The following is a 16,654-nucleotide window of genomic DNA, read 5'->3' as shown; positions in this document are numbered from 1 at the left end:
AATAATGTAAAATGTAAGTACTTCAATGTTTAGTTTAAATAATTTTAAAGTAATCTATATATCATAATTATAAATAATAATTCATATAATTAAAATTCTAAAGTATGATATATTTAATCGTACCTATTAAGAAAGATAGTTCTTCGATTTTTATTCTTCAAAATTCAGAATAAAATTATTTTGATAAAAGTCAAAGCCTAATTTTATAGTTTTTAATTTTTAATAAATAAAGGAATATGTAAAATTTTTATTTATATCCTCAAAAAATGTATTAAATATCCATATATCATGATGAATCAAAATTTTTAATAAAGAATAATAATTAGAACAAGCAATTAAAGTAATTGATAAATAATGATAATAACTAATCTTAATTTCCATATAAAAAATTATTTAAGGATTTGAAATATATATATTTTTTTTTTATATATAAAGATAAATAAGAACATCATAATGAATTGTACTTATTAATTGTACTTGTGATGATTTAATTGAAAATATGTGATTTGATATCAATTTATTTGAATAAATATAAACAAAGCCAGATAGAAACAACATGTCTTTATAGCACACAACACCACTTTTTTATAATTAAATAAGTATAAGGTATAATTTATATCATTAGTTTCATAAGATTCCCGTAATTGTAAACTTTACTTTCTCATTAAAATTTTTTTCCATATTAAAAAGAAAAAATATATATTATATTTTTTATATATATATATAAAGAGAGAATATTCTAAATACTATTTCTCAGTCACGCATAATGCGAAGGTGGTACTGATAAATCTTGCAGCACAGCCAGTTGTTCTTCTGTAAAGTGCTGTGCATGCCCATTTACACCGGTCCATCCATCATAATGTGTTCTTTTAAAATCGCCAAGTGTTTTTCTTATGGTTGTCTAAAAATGGACAATGCATTTAGAATTTTATCTAATTATATCTTCGAAGAACAATAATCATAAGTCTTTTGCTTTTATTTTTTTAAATATACTGACTGGTATAGGTTGAGGATCATTCAAATGAAGACCAAGATGCTCAAAAACGGGAGGCAAATAATCTGGTATATCATAAGGATGTGCACGAATAAATGCACAAAGTCCTAGAACACCTGCATGCCGCAAACGTACTGCATCCAAATTTGCATTTCTTTCTGCTTCTGTTTTATTGTATATTGCACGACATTTTTTATGCAATTTTATTTTTGCTTTCAATTTGAATTTCTCCTGAAATTTTTATGATTATATTATATTTATAAATTTTTATATATTTTTTTTATAACTTTGATTGAAATATACATTACAATTTTAAATTATGTGCATACATACTAGTAAAGCCTTTTGCTCTGGAATGAATGCACAATGTAATAATCCACCAAGAACATGTCCAGCTTTTTCTCGTACTTCTAAGCGGATGTCTTCTAATAAATTTAAAACCACTTCTTTAATAGAATTAACCCATTCATCTTTGCTTAACACAATGCTCATGTTATAAAAGATTAAAACTTGAAGAAATTCTAAACAAGTGGCTCTTGCCCACCATGATAAGTGCTTGGACATTTTTACAATTGCATCTAAAGCTATTGACATATCATTTGGTAATGTAACTGTTTGTGCAAGTACAGCTAAAGTTTCCGAACAAACTTTGGTTAATTCTTCATCCGTTTCATAATTTTCCATTTGGCAAATAATTGGGAATAATTCGTAAAATCCTGGTAATATTCCATATTGCGATCTAAATACACTACCTATAATCCATTTGCAAATAATCTTAAGCAATCTGATAGCTGCTTCCCGTTCGTTTACATCCAATTTAGAATTTTTAATAGAATCATTAAAATTAACATTAGCCATGTCCGAGGCTAGAGAATGTTCTTCCCTGCTAATCAACGCTATAGTGTCTTGAGCAAGTAATTGCAATTTTGGAATTACTTTATCCACAAAATGTTGTGCTCGTGGAGTTGTTTGATTCTCAAAGGATTTTGGAAATCTAAGATCTGCTTCAAATACAATAACTAATAATGATCCTAAACGTTCCCTTAAATTTCTAAACGGATTTGTTAATAATCTGTTCTCTAAACGGATGAGTAAACGTTGCATCAATTGAGAAACACGCCATGATTGTTGATTAAGGGTTCTCTGTAAAGCATACAGACGGCCACATTCTACAAAAGATGATTCAGATTCTCCTAAAGGAGGTTCTTCCATCAAGCATTCCAAAAACCAATGATGTCTATTTGGATCTCTACGTTGTAAGGCAGTTGCAAAACACGTACTCCAATCTACAACAGTTTCCACTGCTAGATTACTTAATGCTGTTCTTATAATTGGTAACAGTTCATTCCACATTTCACAAGTCATTTCAAACGGCCAATGCTTTGCACCTCTGATTATACCCGCAATAATTTCTGCAGCACATCTTTGGTTACTTTCCTGTTTTTCTGTAACTAATTTACACAAATGTGGCAAAAAGTGTTTTAAGGGAGTAATTCCAATATTGCGAAAAATACTTTTAAATAAGAGACATTTATAAACGTTAAATTTATCCTTATCCTTTTTCTCTTCGATACTATAGAATTTAATAAGTTTCTCCACATTCTGAGGATCGTTAAAGAAACGTTCAATCTCCATCTCATGATCTGTTAATTTACGAATTTTAGGATCAAAACTTGGTTGTTCAGATGATGGTGCATAAATCTCTAATTTTTTTGGCCACGTATAATAGCCAATATATGGTTGATGAACAAATCTTTGTTCATTCCATTGATCTGATGTTAACGGACGTGTATTGTAGTCATATTGCAACCACGCATTATCTGGCCTTTCTCCAGGTATCACAACATTAGATTTACCTGTAAATAATAATTCTTTTTCGCGTTCTTCCCTTATATCAATAGTTACCTACAACAAAACGTATCCTAAATGAATTTTCCAAGTAATTTTTTCACGTGTTATACATTTGTTAAATGTTAAAAATACCTTTGGATGTTTTCTTTTTTGCTGCTTAAGCATATAAATTACTGTACGAATCGCAATTTTTCTTTCTTCTAACGAATCATGAATCAATGCTTCTAAAAAATACCGCACTATTTTCGGTGAATATATTTGGTCAGGATGAACCAAGCTTCTTATAAAATTCATTGACATTAATCTATGCCTCCAATGAAGATTTTCTTCTAGAATAGCATTTAATAAATCATCTAGAAGTCCATGATATGCCACTAAATTAGATTGAGAGTGTTCTTTCAATTTTTGTAAACCACATTGAATTTCATTCTCATTAAGTTGCACTAAAGTAGGATATGGGAAAGTACTCCATAATTTAGATGCAGCAATCAAACATCTATCTGGTATTTCAAGTGTAATGACATACGTTGGAAAGTTATTTTTTACAGTGTCAATTAAATTTTCTTTTAATCGAATCACTGAAAGTTTCTCGGATGGCTTGGAAAGAACAATTTTTGGCCATAAAGATCGCAACATATTCCAATCACGTTTGATCATGATAGGATCATGTTGTGGACCAAATAAAATATATAGAACTCCCTGTTTTTGGAAAGAATGAATAAATACGTGGAAAATCATTATTTTTCTTGACTATTAAAGTTTTATACCTTATAAGCATCATGATGTACGTCAGTATCTTTTGCCAAAATATCTATTAAACGAGGGACAATGAATGTATATGAGTATGGAAAGTGTCGAAGCCCATAAAAAAGAATACATTGTGCTTTCGAGCGTACGTCAGCATATCTGCTAGTAGCTAATGCTAGAAGTTCTAACATTATATTTTTATGAGTTTCCGTTAATACGTAAGATTGTACTTGAAGTCGTGTCTCATGCTGAATATCAACACGTTCTAATATAACGGGTCCCATACGCTTTTTACCTCCCACCAATTTATCATTCAACATAGACTGTGCAGCTTGAAAACTTTTACGTCTTCCTTCGTAACTTTCATATAAACGCATCTTTCCCGATAGTAAACTATTCCATATCTAAAACAGATGTAAATACATTGACATATGTATTTGATATATTACATCTTAATTATTCTTTTAATAATAAATAAATATACATACCTGCACCAAAACAAATAAACTTTTTGTATCATCTTCTGCATTTTTCAGTAATACAGATTGTAGATTACTTAAGATCTCTGTCAAATACCGTCTCACATTACTTCCATCGGGCATAATAATTTCTCCTGTGATACCAACAGTTGGAGTAAATGATATCCATTCTAAAGATGTTTCGACGACAGGAAGTGGAGATTCTTTCCACAATGGTAAAACAGACTCACAGCCTCCAACAATACCGCTTACAATATTCAGACTGGTCAGCAACTCCTCCCTATAGTCATTTATCCATTTATGTTATCAGTTGAGGCAGTTTTAGTCTAAATACTTCATATATAAAAAGACGTTCAAGAAGTTATATTTTATAAAACATTTTGCATTTGATTTCTGGAAAATGGGGTAAAATTGTTTGTTAGCACAGAGGCTTCCTATTTCTGCATTTAGATGTTGTCAAGAAATACATAAATACTATTAAAAATTATAAAGGGAACATACCGTGTTAATGAATTCCAATCATGACAGTATTTTTGTAATTTTTCTATTTCTTGAGGCAAATATTTGGAGAATATTTGTTGAATCGTTGCAATTTCTTCTTTCCCAGGAACATACCAATTAATGCGTAAAGAGTCAACATCTATTGCTCGACCCCAATCTCTTGTATAAGGATATTCTGGATCATTGTAATCCCTCTCGACAGTTCGAAATTGACAGAATGTAACAGTGGACAATGACATAAGCAAATTTTTAAGTATGCGGCATGCAAGCTTGCTTCCTTCTCTCGATCTTAACAATAACACTTGATCAAGTACTTTCAAGAAAGTATTTATATGCGGTAATAAATTGGAACCTGGTGTTTCGACAACTGCAGATAGTAGAAGCATTGCATATAATAAACGATTATCTAAATTTTCTTCCTTGATGACATCCTCTCCTTCATTAATTATATCTAATATCGTTTGAGATAATAAAGGTACCAGAGCACGTAGCGTATCCTGACCATTAATCCGTACAAAAATTCGACAAAGTACAGCTACTAGTTGGCCAGCGATTTTTGTTTCTAAAATACGTTCGGTCACGAATGTACGTAACTTATGTAAAGCACTGAGAAAAATTGCATTACTAGTTTTAAGTAATAAAGTCGAGCACACTCCTTCTAACACCGTTTCTGCTGTAGTTTCTAATTTACTCTTCCCATCACCAGCACGATTTTCAGGTCTTACAAATTCTAATGAACTACAATCTATGAAAGTAAAAACTCTATCTAAGAATTGCAAAATAAAATCTTCAAAACGCGATGTTGTTTCACAAATCAATCTCTCTTCTTCGTCTGCTATTGCAGATGATCTAGACGAATCCACAATGGGTATCATAATGGCATATACAGAAATCAGACGAAATGTAATAAAACACTTTCCTATATCATTTGGATCTATGCCTGGCAGAGATGAAAATAGAAGAGGTAGAACGTGCATTGGACCTTCTGGATATGTATATCCTACAAAAAATAAAAAAAAAATATATATATATATATATATATATTAGAAAGCATTAAAAATCTTCTATTAACACAATGATGATATATATTACCTTTATTTATATTTCTAGATCCTTGTACCATGGGTCTAGCTACAGCTACCATACAAGTCATTGCTGCTGTGAGTTTGTGAGGTTCTGTGAGAGAATCTAATGTAGAATACATCCTCTCTAAAACTTGTGGTATTACTAAACTAGGTCTCATAGTAGCAAGATGTTGTAAAGCATAACAAGTATCATTAGCACTTAATTTGCTAAACATTGCTGTCATAGCTATTGGCATCATACTCTTAACAAAAATGTTGATGTCTTCATCACTTAATTTGTACTCATCAGGAATTGGTGTTTCCCAAGTTTTCTTAGCGTATCGCTCTCTATAATTGCAAATTAATAAAAAAATGTATTATTTTTTTTTTTAATTTTCAATTTATATCGAGCACTGTATTAAAATAGATAAATTTATATATTAATTTATTATTTGATTAATGTATTTACTTATGAACACGTAAAATAAAGCGATATGGTAATTTTGTAAGCAATTCTTTCAATTTTCCAGACCATCGACCGACATTCGCTGCATGGAAATATGTTTCTATAGTTTTCAGAAATTTTTCAAGATACATTTGTGCACTGGATTTATTACCCTGCAAATGTTAGAGAAATAATGCATTTATTATAGAATACTATCACATTATTTGTATTATTATCTACTACATAAAATAGTATTTTACCAGAACTGATACTATCCATATAGCAATAGGTAACATTTCTATTTTATGATTTTTGATGCTTTGGGTCTGTTTATATGATACAGGTAAATTTAAACAGCGCACAAATCTAGTAAACATAAGAGGTATATGTGGTTCCCAATTAATATAACCAATATTTGCAAATGCTAGTTTAGCCATTAACCACATTATTTCATTTTCCCATTGCGGCCCATTATGACAGACTTCCCACAATGTCATAAATTCATTGAACCATAATTCGTGTCCAAGCGAATGATACTCCGGAGGTAAGTGTATCGGTAAAAAATATTCTAATGTTTTAAAGGTATTAGACATAGTGACTACATCAAATGGACATATCATAGGCCTCAATTCATCCAAAATTTCTTGCGTTGCATTTAACTAAACAAAATATAATCATAAGTACACGCACTTAATTGTTGTTCAATTTTTATATTAGAAAACAAAATTCTCTTACTGGAAAATAATTTTTTGCAGAATGTATTACAGAATTTAATGTGCATCCTAAAAAAGGAAAGTAACGGAACATTCCTATGGATGATTCTGCGCACATTCGTACCCTCTGATTTAAATCATACAGAGGTCTCCATGGAAGTTCCAAATCATTTGGAGAAAGTAATTCTTTCTTTCTAGTAAAAATATCATCCGTATGATAATTAATTACTGAATTATTATTATTTTAATTTTTTTGCAATTAAACCTATTTATAGGAATACTTACTTTAATAATAAAATTAAAGTCGATCCAAATTTGTTGATTAGGAATGGATCAAGATTTGGTATAGTAATTAATTCATACATTAATTTAACAAAGTATATATGATCTTCTTTGCTAAACTTCATGCCATATATCTTTATATATCTAAACAAAAAATATACACATGTATATATATTATTAAATTAATGTTAACATAAAGAGAACAATTGATAATAATGATAAATAAATATTAATAAATTAAATGTATGATATGAATCAGCATAATGTTATATTCCCTATATCATATAATAAAATATGTTATAAATATATATGAATATTATTATTATAAATATATAATATATATGAATGTATATTTAAAAACGTGTTAGGACACATGAACTTTTTAAGAATAGTTTACAAAGAAAAAAAGTAAAATATATTATATTTTCTATTGTAAATCTTACTTGCATAATCTTGTCGTCCAAAAACTACATCCTGGTTGCATTTCACGGTACATAACAGCTCGGCCCAAATTTCCTTTAATTTCTGATAATAATACTTGAGATTCATTTTCTAAATCTTTTGCATATGGTAGTAATTTATTATAAATAAGTTCTTTTTGATATTTATGATTTGTGATATTTATATCAGAATTCATCTTTGAATCATATAAATTATGAATATATTCTTTGTCTATTATTGCGAATTTTTAGCTTCCTTAATTGAAAAGATGTAAAGATTAATCACAGAACTACTCTCTGAAAGGGCACACAATACAATACAGTATCACGTTATTGTATCAGTTACAACTTGCTTATTCCAATTCATTTTCATCAAGTCATGTTTTTCATAGTAGGAGCCATACTTGATACTTTAGGTTGGTAAAGGTATCTCTTGATATGATAAAGTTGCCACTATACGGATCACATAAAAATTAAAACTATTAATATTGTTATATGTATGTAGGGAGATACACAATATGTCCGACAAATATAGAAAATCTTTTCTTTTGTTCTTATAATTATGATATTATTATTAATTCAATGATAATTGAATACATTAAATAAAAATATTAAAGATTGCTTTTTTAAAACAATTACAATATAAATCAGAGCGGATTATAACGCTTAGGGTAATTTTTTTTTTATTATGATTGGCTGAATGAATGAACTAGTTATTTTAAAGAAAAAAATTGGACATATTTCAATAAAGAAAGCGATAAAAATCATATTAGTGTTTGTTATCTCTAGGTTATCTAAAAAAAAAAGTTCTTATACTTCTTTAAATGATATGAGATAAAAAAATAATGTACACATACACACACACATAGATATTTTTTTAACTATGTAGAATTACGTAATTAATATCCTTTTGTTTTATCTTACAGTTTTAAAGAAAATATTTCCTTACGGTAAAAATATATATATAATCTAAAATGTTATCAAATTTATATCTATAAACTGTTTCAATGCGAATGTTACATATATACCATATGGCAGTACACATATATGTATGTATTTCATGCGGTCTGACGCAGTGGTAAACAGTTTCATACTTCAAACACATAGTATATAACAAAGTATTTTAAATAAGTATTCTAGATTTATTATTTATACAATTAATGGCTTTATGTGCGTATGATGCTTAATTTTATATATTAACTTACAAAAATATTTTAAGAGAAATTTATTGATACCATCTAAAAGAGGTTAATTTAAAAGTCTGTCAAAGATAAGTTATTCAATGTGAATTTACCATTAGAAAAATATAATATGAAGACAAGGAAAACTTTAGCCTTTCTTGGAGCAGGATTACTTTTTGTTTGCTGTTTAATGACATATATAATAGTGGATTTAACAATTTTTCCTCCTGGACAGGATAACAAACTATCTATGCACGATGTAAGTATATACAAATTTTCTTTTTATCGAGCTAATTTGTATTATTATTATATATTGTGCAAAATGTAAATTTATATAGGATTTATATATATTTACTTATTTTAGAATCAATGGCTACATTTTGAAAGTAGATTAGCAAAATTAGAAAAAGACTTTAATAAACATCATGAAGCTATGAATGCTCTTCAAGAAGCAGCAAAAATAAAGCGAAACTTAGTACCAGTAATAAAACCATTAAATAATCATGAACAATCGGGTCCAATCCAAAATCATATAGAAAAATTATCGAAATGCAATTTTAATATAAATCGAACACCAGAAGTTGATATACAAATGTTAGACTTATATAAAATATTGGATTTTGATAATCCAGATGGTGGAGTTTGGAAACAAGGATGGAATATCAAGTATAATAAAGAACAATGGCATCGTAACAGGAAGTTGAAGGTCTTTGTTATTCCACATTCACACAATGATCCAGGATGGTTGAATACATTTGAAAAATATTATACTTCTCAAACGAGAAATATATTAAATAATATGGTAACAAAATTAGCAGAAGACAAACGGCGTAAATTTATTTGGGCAGAAGTTTCGTTTTTTAAGTTATGGTGGGATGAACAATCAAAGGTAACACGTGATTTAGTCAGGAGCTTGATTCATGATGGTCAATTAGAAATAGTATCAGGTGGATGGGTTATGCCAGATGAATCTGTCTCTCACTGGATTGCTCAACTTACTCAACTAACAGAAGGACATCAATGGTTAAAGTATAATTTAGATTATGTATCAAATTCAGGATGGGCAATTGATCCATTTGGACTTTCTCCAACTATGCCATATTTATTAAAAGGAGCTGGATTAAATAATTTGCTGATACAAAGAGTTCATTATTCGGTTAAAAAAAGATTGGCTAAAGAAAAAAATTTAGAATTTCGATGGAGACAATTGTGGGACAATGATGGCTCAACAGAATTGTTCACTCATATGATGCCATTTTATAGTTATGATATACCTCATACATGTGGACCAGATCCAAAAATATGTTGTCAATTTGATTTTTATAGACTTCCTAATTTTGGTTTGACATGTCCATGGAAAGTAAATCCACGAGCCATAACAAAAGCAAATGTAATAGAAAGAGCAATGCTGCTATTAGATCAATACCGTAAAAAGTCTCAGCTTTTTAAAACTAATGTATTATTAGTACCATTGGGAGATGACTTTAGATATACGCATGTTACTGAATGGGATGCTCAGTTCAATAACTATCAATATCTTTTTGATTATTTAAATCAAAATCAACAATTAAATGTTGAAATACAATTTGGAACATTGAGTGATTATTTTGATGCTGTAAGAGATAAACATAATTTAGAAGATTTCCCTACTTTATCTGGAGATTTTTTTACTTATTCTGATAGGGATGATCATTATTGGAGTGGTTATTACACATCAAGGTATATTATCATATTATAGATAATATTTTAATATTATTAACAAAATATCTTTTTTCTTTATTTAAACGATAATAATATTTTTTTAGACCTTTCCATAAACGATTAGATCGTGTATTATTAGGTTCTTTAAGAGCATCTGAAATCTTGTCTACAATAGCATGGGCTAAAGGCATTTATCATTTAGCTGAAGGAAACATAGCTCTTCGCTTGAGTAATGCCAGAATGTGGCACTCCTTATTTCAACATCATGATGGTGTTAGTGGAACAGCTAGAGATAATGTAGTTATAGATTATGCTCAAAAAATGATATTAGCCTTAAATAATACTGCACATGTACTCCAACAGTCTGTTATGCATTTATTAAAAACTTCTGAAGGATCCACAATTGATCAAGAAGTCCACTACCTTTCATTGGATGAGACTAGGTTCGAAAACAGATACTTATTCCTAGTTAGTATCTTTTGCTGTTTGTAGAGGTTGTAAGGTTCTTATCATACATACTATATAATTTAATTATTATAGTTTTTATAATTATTTAATGAAATCACCGATAATCTAGTTTAATACAATTCTATGTTTTATTATTAAAGGTCACATCATACTAGTCCTGGTGAAAAACATATACTTATACTGGGAGATGAAAATCCCAAAAGAAAAGTTGTGTTATACAATCCCTATTCAAGACAAAGAAGAAAAATTCAAACTTTAATTGTCTCAACACCTTTCGTTAAAGTTACTGATCATACCGGACAATTAGTAAAATCTCAGATATCGCCAGTTTGGGTTGGACCTGGTGCACTATCAGCTGCCAGATATGAATTATCTTTTCTAGTAACTGTACCAGGATTTGGACTTACTACATATATAATACATGCTCTTCGTCAACAAATATTTCCTCCGTAAGTATAAATTATATGTAAAAAATAATTTCATGAATGAATCATGAAAGAAAGCGATTTAAAATAATTTGTTAATCTATAATTTTACAGAGATGTTTATGTAGCAAATGTCACAGTTTTCAATACCGATATACCAGTTTCAACAGTGCCTGGTTTTTCTCATATGCAAGTACAACCTCTTGCACAAGAATTTTCTATATCTCAAAAAGTTGAACTATCTGCGTCATTTGGAAAATCTGGTTTCTTAAAAGCTTTAAGAGTTGACAATGTTACATTCCCTGTTCATTTAGAGTTTGTTAAATATGGCACCAGAGGTTCTGGTAAAGATAGAAGCGGTGCCTATTTATTTCTGCCAGACAAGCAAGATCCAGATTTGATATTTATGGATAATAAGCACATTATTCATTTAGTAACAGGTCCTATTTTATCAAAAGTTTTTGTAGAATTACCATATGTACGTCATACTTGCATACTATATAATTCACCTGGTAGTGATGGTGTCGGATTACATATATTGAATGAAGTTGATATAACAGAAACACAAAATTATGAACTTGCAATGAGATTAAACACTGATATTATGTCTGGAGATCAGTTTTTTACTGATTTAAATGGTCTTGGTGTAAGTGCCTAAAAGGATATCTTAAATATTTTTATATTTTTAATAATGAAATATATATATATATATATATATATATATATATATATATAACTTTAATGATTTCAGATAATTAGACGCCAAAGATTTCCTAAATTACCTACACAAGCAAATTATTATCCAATGGCTGCAAATGCATATATTGAAGATAAGCATAAAAGATTAACTGTTATAACAGCACAACCATTAGGGGTTGCTTCTATGGCATCAGGACAAATAGAGGTAATGTATATTTATTATAAGTCATTAGATTATGTGTGTAAGTAAATTATAAAAAACTTATAAGAGAATCTATTAAAAAATGAAGCATATATTAAAAAATTTCTGTATAAGATACAGAATAGTCATGATCAAAAAATGGTTAAAATATATCATGAATGTCAATTTTTGATATTACGCTACAGATTATGCAAGATCGAAGACTGCTTCAAGATGATAACAGAGGATTAGGTCAAGGTGTAACAGACAATTTAGTAACTAACCACTTATTTACGTTAGTATTTGAAAAAAGGAGATTAAACTGTCCTGCATCATCATCAAGTGGTCATCCTGCAGGTCTGTTATCTGTGGCTGCACATTTAGCTTCAGAAGAACTATTGTATCCGGTAATAGCAATGCATCCTTATAATACATTGCCATATAATTTGCAAGCACACTTTTCTCCACTGCGTTATGATCTTCCCATTAATTTAAATGTTATTAGTTTAAGAGTATTGTCTGTTCCTGAAGGAGCTGGCAAAGGTATTGGTATGGTTTTACATCGAACAGCATTAGATATTTGTTGGCGATCAGAGGCTTATTTGCAACAATTTAATATCTCCAATTCGGGAAAAATCGATGTATCATTCCTAAACTATTTGAAAGATATGACAATTAGTAAAGCTCCTCTTACATTTTATGATGTTGGCTCATTTCTTAAATCATCGATTGTTACTTTATGTCCGAACGAAATATTATCTATTTTATTTCATAAAACACAATATTAAAATGAAAGCATATTTATTGTAGAAAATGTTTTCACGAGGCAGGAATTATAACCTGTTTACTTAAAATAATATAATCTTTCTTCTCTGACTCCAGCGGGCTAGTGTTGTCCAGTTTGAAACTACAAAAAAATGATTGAAGAAGTATATCAACAATTTTTTATAAAATTATATGCTTATCATATAAAGTTATCTAATAAGAAAGAAAATTTTAATTATAAGGCTGATATATCTTTGAGCAAAAGTATAGGTAGATACGTATAATTAATAGACATTAAATTAATTAATGAAATATTTGTACAATTATACTTAAAACAAGCTTTTAAAAGTACAATTATTTTGTACTCAGCATTAAAAATAGAGTTTAACTTAATTTAAGAAATAGATTAAATAATTGAATAATTGTTATATTATATAATTTAATAAGCTTAAGTCTACCTCAAGCTTTGTATTGTAAGATATATTTAAAATAATATTTGTGATTTTAGTTCATATCTTTCCTTTGTATTTTATTTATAGAAGACTTGATAAATAATAAATAAAATAAGTAATATATAGTTAAAATATGAAAAATATCTCATTACCCAAGCGTGTAGAAGAACTGTAATGCTGGTAGATTATTTTTTAATACTGTTAATACTACTTTTTGCATTTTATGTTTTGATGCCATAGATTCAAGAGCTTGCATCATAAAACGACCAAGGCCTTTGCCTCTTGCTGATTCTTCTAATTGTAACTCATAACTTAATAGAGAAATATAATATTTTTAATACATTTTTGCCTGTTATATTTTAATATATTTTGCCTGTAATAATAATTCATATTTTTATATACTTACCAATATAGCACTTCAACTTTGTAATCTATGTCAAAACGAAAATGAGAAAATCCTATAAATTTGTTACTACAAGATGCTATCAAATACCAAGCTGTTGGTTCTGTTAATTCTTTCTGTTTAGCAATTGCATCCCATCCCCAACTAGACTGTTCATACAAATTTTTCATATTTCTTTCCATAATGTCGAATATCCAAAGCCGACATTCAGATGATGCTTCTTTAGCCTTAACACAAGTTAAATTTACAATATATTCGTTTTTTCCTACATACGTATGATACATTTCAATCATTTGAAATGGATCTTTCATAGAATTAGCTTTATTTATAATACATTTAGCACGTGCTAGTTTTTGTACTTTTGAACGTCGTTTCATTTTTGCTGTTGGCCTGTTCTACAATAATAAAATATGTTAGTTAAGTAATTTTTATGTTAAATAACAAATATATGTAATAAAAAAATAATGTTTAATTTATGATAAAAATATTTAATAAGACTAAACATTTTCAAAAATTTCTTTTTTTCTTATAGTTATTATATATTATAAATTTTACAAATAACTATACATAAAGTTATATTATATACATATTATGATGTATAAATAAAGATTGAATAAATGGATTGATATAAATGTAAACTTCTTAATTTGTTTTTATATACCAGACAAAATAACACTACTGCACGATGTAAGAAGAAATATTATCCTATAAGATAAAAACGTATATAGTTTGATTGAAACTGCAAGAAAATTAAAATTTTATATTTCGAAATTTCAAATATTTTTTATGCACTAATGATTGTATCATTATAGCAATAAAATTAAACATTGCAATTTGACTTATCTCTGAGTAAAAAACATAATATATGTAGGTATTTCCAATTATATCAATAGTATTAATCATTACTAACCTCTTGAAAATGTAACGTCTTCGAAGTTTTGTGATATCAATAATGTCGAAGTGAACATATTGTAATTGATACTGGCAGTTTCGTTCATTTAGTTATTTTATAATATAAAAAGAAACAAAAAGGTTCGTGTAATAAAAATTCACACGTTTTACGACAAGATATATTATTATCAGTATTAATTAAACAGTTAAAGAGAAGTAGTTACGTGAGATTTCATTAACATTGCCAAAGTATGATATATAAGTTTTAATCCAGTTGTTAAAATTAATTGCAAGTAATTTAGAAATACTATATTATTTTATAAGAAATATTTGCAGATTTCACATTTTTTTCTATTACTTCGAAAGAGAGATGTGTGTTTTGTTATAGGTTAAGAAAATTTATGTTTATTTTATCAACATAATGATATAATGCAGTTGCAGATAGACCTATTTTTATTACTAATACCGATTACTATACGAATATCTCTTTAAATTGTTTCAGGCATTCTTAATTAAATAACAAACAATGGCAGAAAATGCTGCTAGTTCAAATTCAGAGGAAAATGCTATTTCCTCAGCTATGACTCGATGTTACGAAAACTATATTATTGTTGATGTTGGTGCCAATCTTACAAATAAGAAATACAGTCGAGATTTAGATAGCGTAATACAAAGAGCTAAAGATGCAGGAGTCCAGAAGATCATGGTTACAGGTGCAAGCATTCGTTCTAGTAAAGAGGCTTTAAGACTGACAAGAATATATCCTGGTACTCTTTATTCAACTGCTGGTGTACATCCACATGATGCAAAATCATGGGAAAATCCAGATACTTTACAAGAACTTGAAAGCATAGCTACAAATCCAGAATGCGTTGCGATTGGAGAATGTGGTTTAGATTATAATCGTGATTTTTCTGATCCTGAGACACAACGTACTGTCTTTCATAAACAAGTAGAGCTGGCATGTCAATTAAATAAACCACTTATAATACACGAAAGAGCAGCACAGGCCGATGTATTGGAAGTTCTTAGTCATTATAAAAATCGTTTGCCACCAGTTTTAATTCATTCTTTTATTGGAACAGCAGAGGAAGCACAAATTTATTTAGATCAAGGATTTTATTTAGGAATAACAGGCTACTTATGTAAAGATAAGTCAGATAGTGGTATAAGACAATTGTTAGAAGCAGGTCAGGCACCATTAGATAAAATATTAGTTGAAACTGATGCCCCATTTATGTATCCTAATACTAGAGCTAGTAAATTACCTGTACGCGTTAAGGATGCTTTAACTGAACGATCCATGACTTTTCTTCATCGTTATTGCACTTTTCAACGCAATGAGCCATGTGCCTTGCCAGCTATAGTCGAAATGGTAGCAGCTTTTATGCAAACAACTCCAGAAGAAGTTGCTTTAGCTACTGCTTTCAATGCTTTAAAGTTATTTGGTCTAAATGCGTGATTTAAAGATGGACAATATTAAATTTGTTTTATATGGTGGTGCTAGTTGGTGCTTCACAAGATTTAGATATTGGTGCTACTATGTGGTATATCTATTTTTACTTTAATAATCTGGTATCTATAAATTTACTCAATATTTACATCAGATAAAACATTTCGTGTGATAGTTATACAAAAAAAATGAGATATTAAAAAAGTAAAAAATAATTGCAGCACCAATATTTATGCTTAATTTGTTACTATATCCTTTATATACACAATCTTTTCTTTTTATTATGCAAAATAAAAATAGTCTTCAGAAATACTTGAATAAATGAAAAAATAGTTTTTACTAGAACAATGTTATGGATTGTTAAATTGTTACTTTCATACTTTTAATTATATGTAAATAAAAGTAAAATCGTGGAGCAAATATACTCCAATGAAATTATATATATAGTAATGGTTCTATCTTAAGAATATATATTTTCAAGAACAGAAAAAAGTAAATTTTGTATTATTACTTTTCATT

The 16,654-nt window shown here is 28.6% G+C and overlaps 4 protein-coding genes across 11 annotated transcripts; 2 read left to right on the top strand and 2 right to left on the bottom strand.

The window, feature by feature from the left end:
* Positions 1-500: 500 nt before the first annotated feature.
* On the bottom strand, positions 501-7,956 carry LOC124956882 (proteasome activator complex subunit 4-like). The gene is made up of 13 exons (XM_047513241.1): positions 7,520-7,956; positions 7,080-7,220; positions 6,817-6,988; positions 6,342-6,740; positions 6,106-6,254; positions 5,665-5,984; positions 4,573-5,572; positions 4,081-4,351; positions 3,613-3,996; positions 2,978-3,544; positions 1,328-2,899; positions 998-1,225; positions 501-901 (listed from the first exon to the last, which is right to left on the bottom strand). Exons 1-13 carry the CDS (start codon positions 7,711-7,713, stop codon positions 758-760), a joined length of 5,541 nt encoding a protein of 1,846 aa, XP_047369197.1. The 5' UTR covers positions 7,714-7,956; the 3' UTR covers positions 501-757.
* Positions 7,957-8,472: 516 nt separating this feature from the next.
* Positions 8,473-13,730, top strand: LOC124956883 (alpha-mannosidase 2). 3 transcript variants are annotated; one of them, XM_047513243.1, is made up of 8 exons: positions 8,473-8,686; positions 8,817-8,956; positions 9,062-10,416; positions 10,503-10,841; positions 11,007-11,315; positions 11,406-11,937; positions 12,043-12,195; positions 12,378-13,730. In XM_047513243.1, exons 2-8 carry the CDS (start codon positions 8,828-8,830, stop codon positions 12,957-12,959), a joined length of 3,399 nt encoding a protein of 1,132 aa, XP_047369199.1. In that variant the 5' UTR covers positions 8,473-8,686; positions 8,817-8,827; the 3' UTR covers positions 12,960-13,730. The 3 variants fall into 3 exon arrangements, with proteins under 3 accessions (XP_047369199.1, XP_047369198.1, XP_047369200.1); XM_047513244.1 differs by having other exon boundaries at positions 8,488-8,594; XM_047513242.1 differs by having other exon boundaries at positions 8,473-8,956.
* On the bottom strand, positions 12,751-16,571 carry LOC124956885 (N-alpha-acetyltransferase 40). 2 transcript variants are annotated; one of them, XM_047513251.1, is made up of 4 exons: positions 14,702-16,571; positions 13,795-14,186; positions 13,541-13,699; positions 12,751-13,078 (listed from the first exon to the last, which is right to left on the bottom strand). In XM_047513251.1, exons 2-4 carry the CDS (start codon positions 14,166-14,168, stop codon positions 12,991-12,993), a joined length of 621 nt encoding a protein of 206 aa, XP_047369207.1. In that variant the 5' UTR covers positions 14,169-14,186; positions 14,702-16,571; the 3' UTR covers positions 12,751-12,990. The 2 variants fall into 2 exon arrangements, with proteins under 2 accessions (XP_047369207.1, XP_047369208.1); XM_047513252.1 differs by lacking the exon at positions 14,702-16,571 and adding an exon at positions 14,453-14,615.
* On the top strand, positions 14,493-16,617 carry LOC124956884 (3'-5' ssDNA/RNA exonuclease TatD). 5 transcript variants are annotated; one of them, XM_047513247.1, is made up of 2 exons: positions 14,493-14,658; positions 15,185-16,617. In XM_047513247.1, the coding sequence occupies exon 2, from the start codon at positions 15,209-15,211 to the stop codon at positions 16,142-16,144; it is 936 nt and encodes a 311-aa protein (XP_047369203.1). In that variant the 5' UTR covers positions 14,493-14,658; positions 15,185-15,208; the 3' UTR covers positions 16,145-16,617. The 5 variants fall into 5 exon arrangements, with proteins under 5 accessions (XP_047369203.1, XP_047369201.1, XP_047369202.1 ...); XM_047513245.1 differs by lacking the exon at positions 14,493-14,658 and adding an exon at positions 14,684-14,823; XM_047513246.1 differs by lacking the exon at positions 14,493-14,658 and adding an exon at positions 14,701-14,931.
* The last annotated feature ends 37 nt before the right edge of the window (positions 16,618-16,654 follow it).

This window comes from Vespa velutina, chromosome 24 (genome assembly GCF_912470025.1).
Source record: "Vespa velutina chromosome 24, iVesVel2.1, whole genome shotgun sequence".
Classification (NCBI taxonomy): Eukaryota; Metazoa; Arthropoda; class Insecta; order Hymenoptera; family Vespidae; genus Vespa; species Vespa velutina.
Note: the sequence above shows the minus strand (reverse complement) of the source record. Positions and strands in the feature narration are given on the sequence as shown.

Coding starts and splice junctions, on each gene's coding strand:
- LOC124956883 (XM_047513243.1), top strand. CDS start 8,828: ATGAAGACAAGGAAAACTTTAGCCTTTCTTGGAGCAGGATTACTTTTT. Junction 10,417..10,502: donor AGTGGTTATTACACATCAAG/GTATATTATCAT, acceptor ATATTTTTTTAG/ACCTTTCCATAAACGATTAG. Junction 10,842..11,006: donor CTTTCATTGGATGAGACTAG/GTTCGAAAACAG, acceptor TTATTATTAAAG/GTCACATCATACTAGTCCTG.
- LOC124956885 (XM_047513251.1), bottom strand. CDS start 14,168: ATGAAACGACGTTCAAAAGTACAAAAACTAGCACGTGCTAAATGTATT. Junction 13,700..13,794: donor AAAGTTGAAGTGCTATATTG/GTAAGTATATAA, acceptor TTCTCTATTAAG/TTATGAGTTACAATTAGAAG. Junction 13,079..13,540: donor CAGTTCTTCTACACGCTTGG/GTAATGAGATAT, acceptor ATTTTTTTGTAG/TTTCAAACTGGACAACACTA.
- LOC124956884 (XM_047513247.1), top strand. CDS start 15,209: ATGGCAGAAAATGCTGCTAGTTCAAATTCAGAGGAAAATGCTATTTCC.
- LOC124956882 (XM_047513241.1), bottom strand. CDS start 7,713: ATGAATTCTGATATAAATATCACAAATCATAAATATCAAAAAGAACTT. Junction 6,255..6,341: donor TATGGATAGTATCAGTTCTG/GTAAAATACTAT, acceptor TAACATTTGCAG/GGTAATAAATCCAGTGCACA. Junction 2,900..2,977: donor AAAAAAGAAAACATCCAAAG/GTATTTTTAACA, acceptor GTTTTGTTGTAG/GTAACTATTGATATAAGGGA.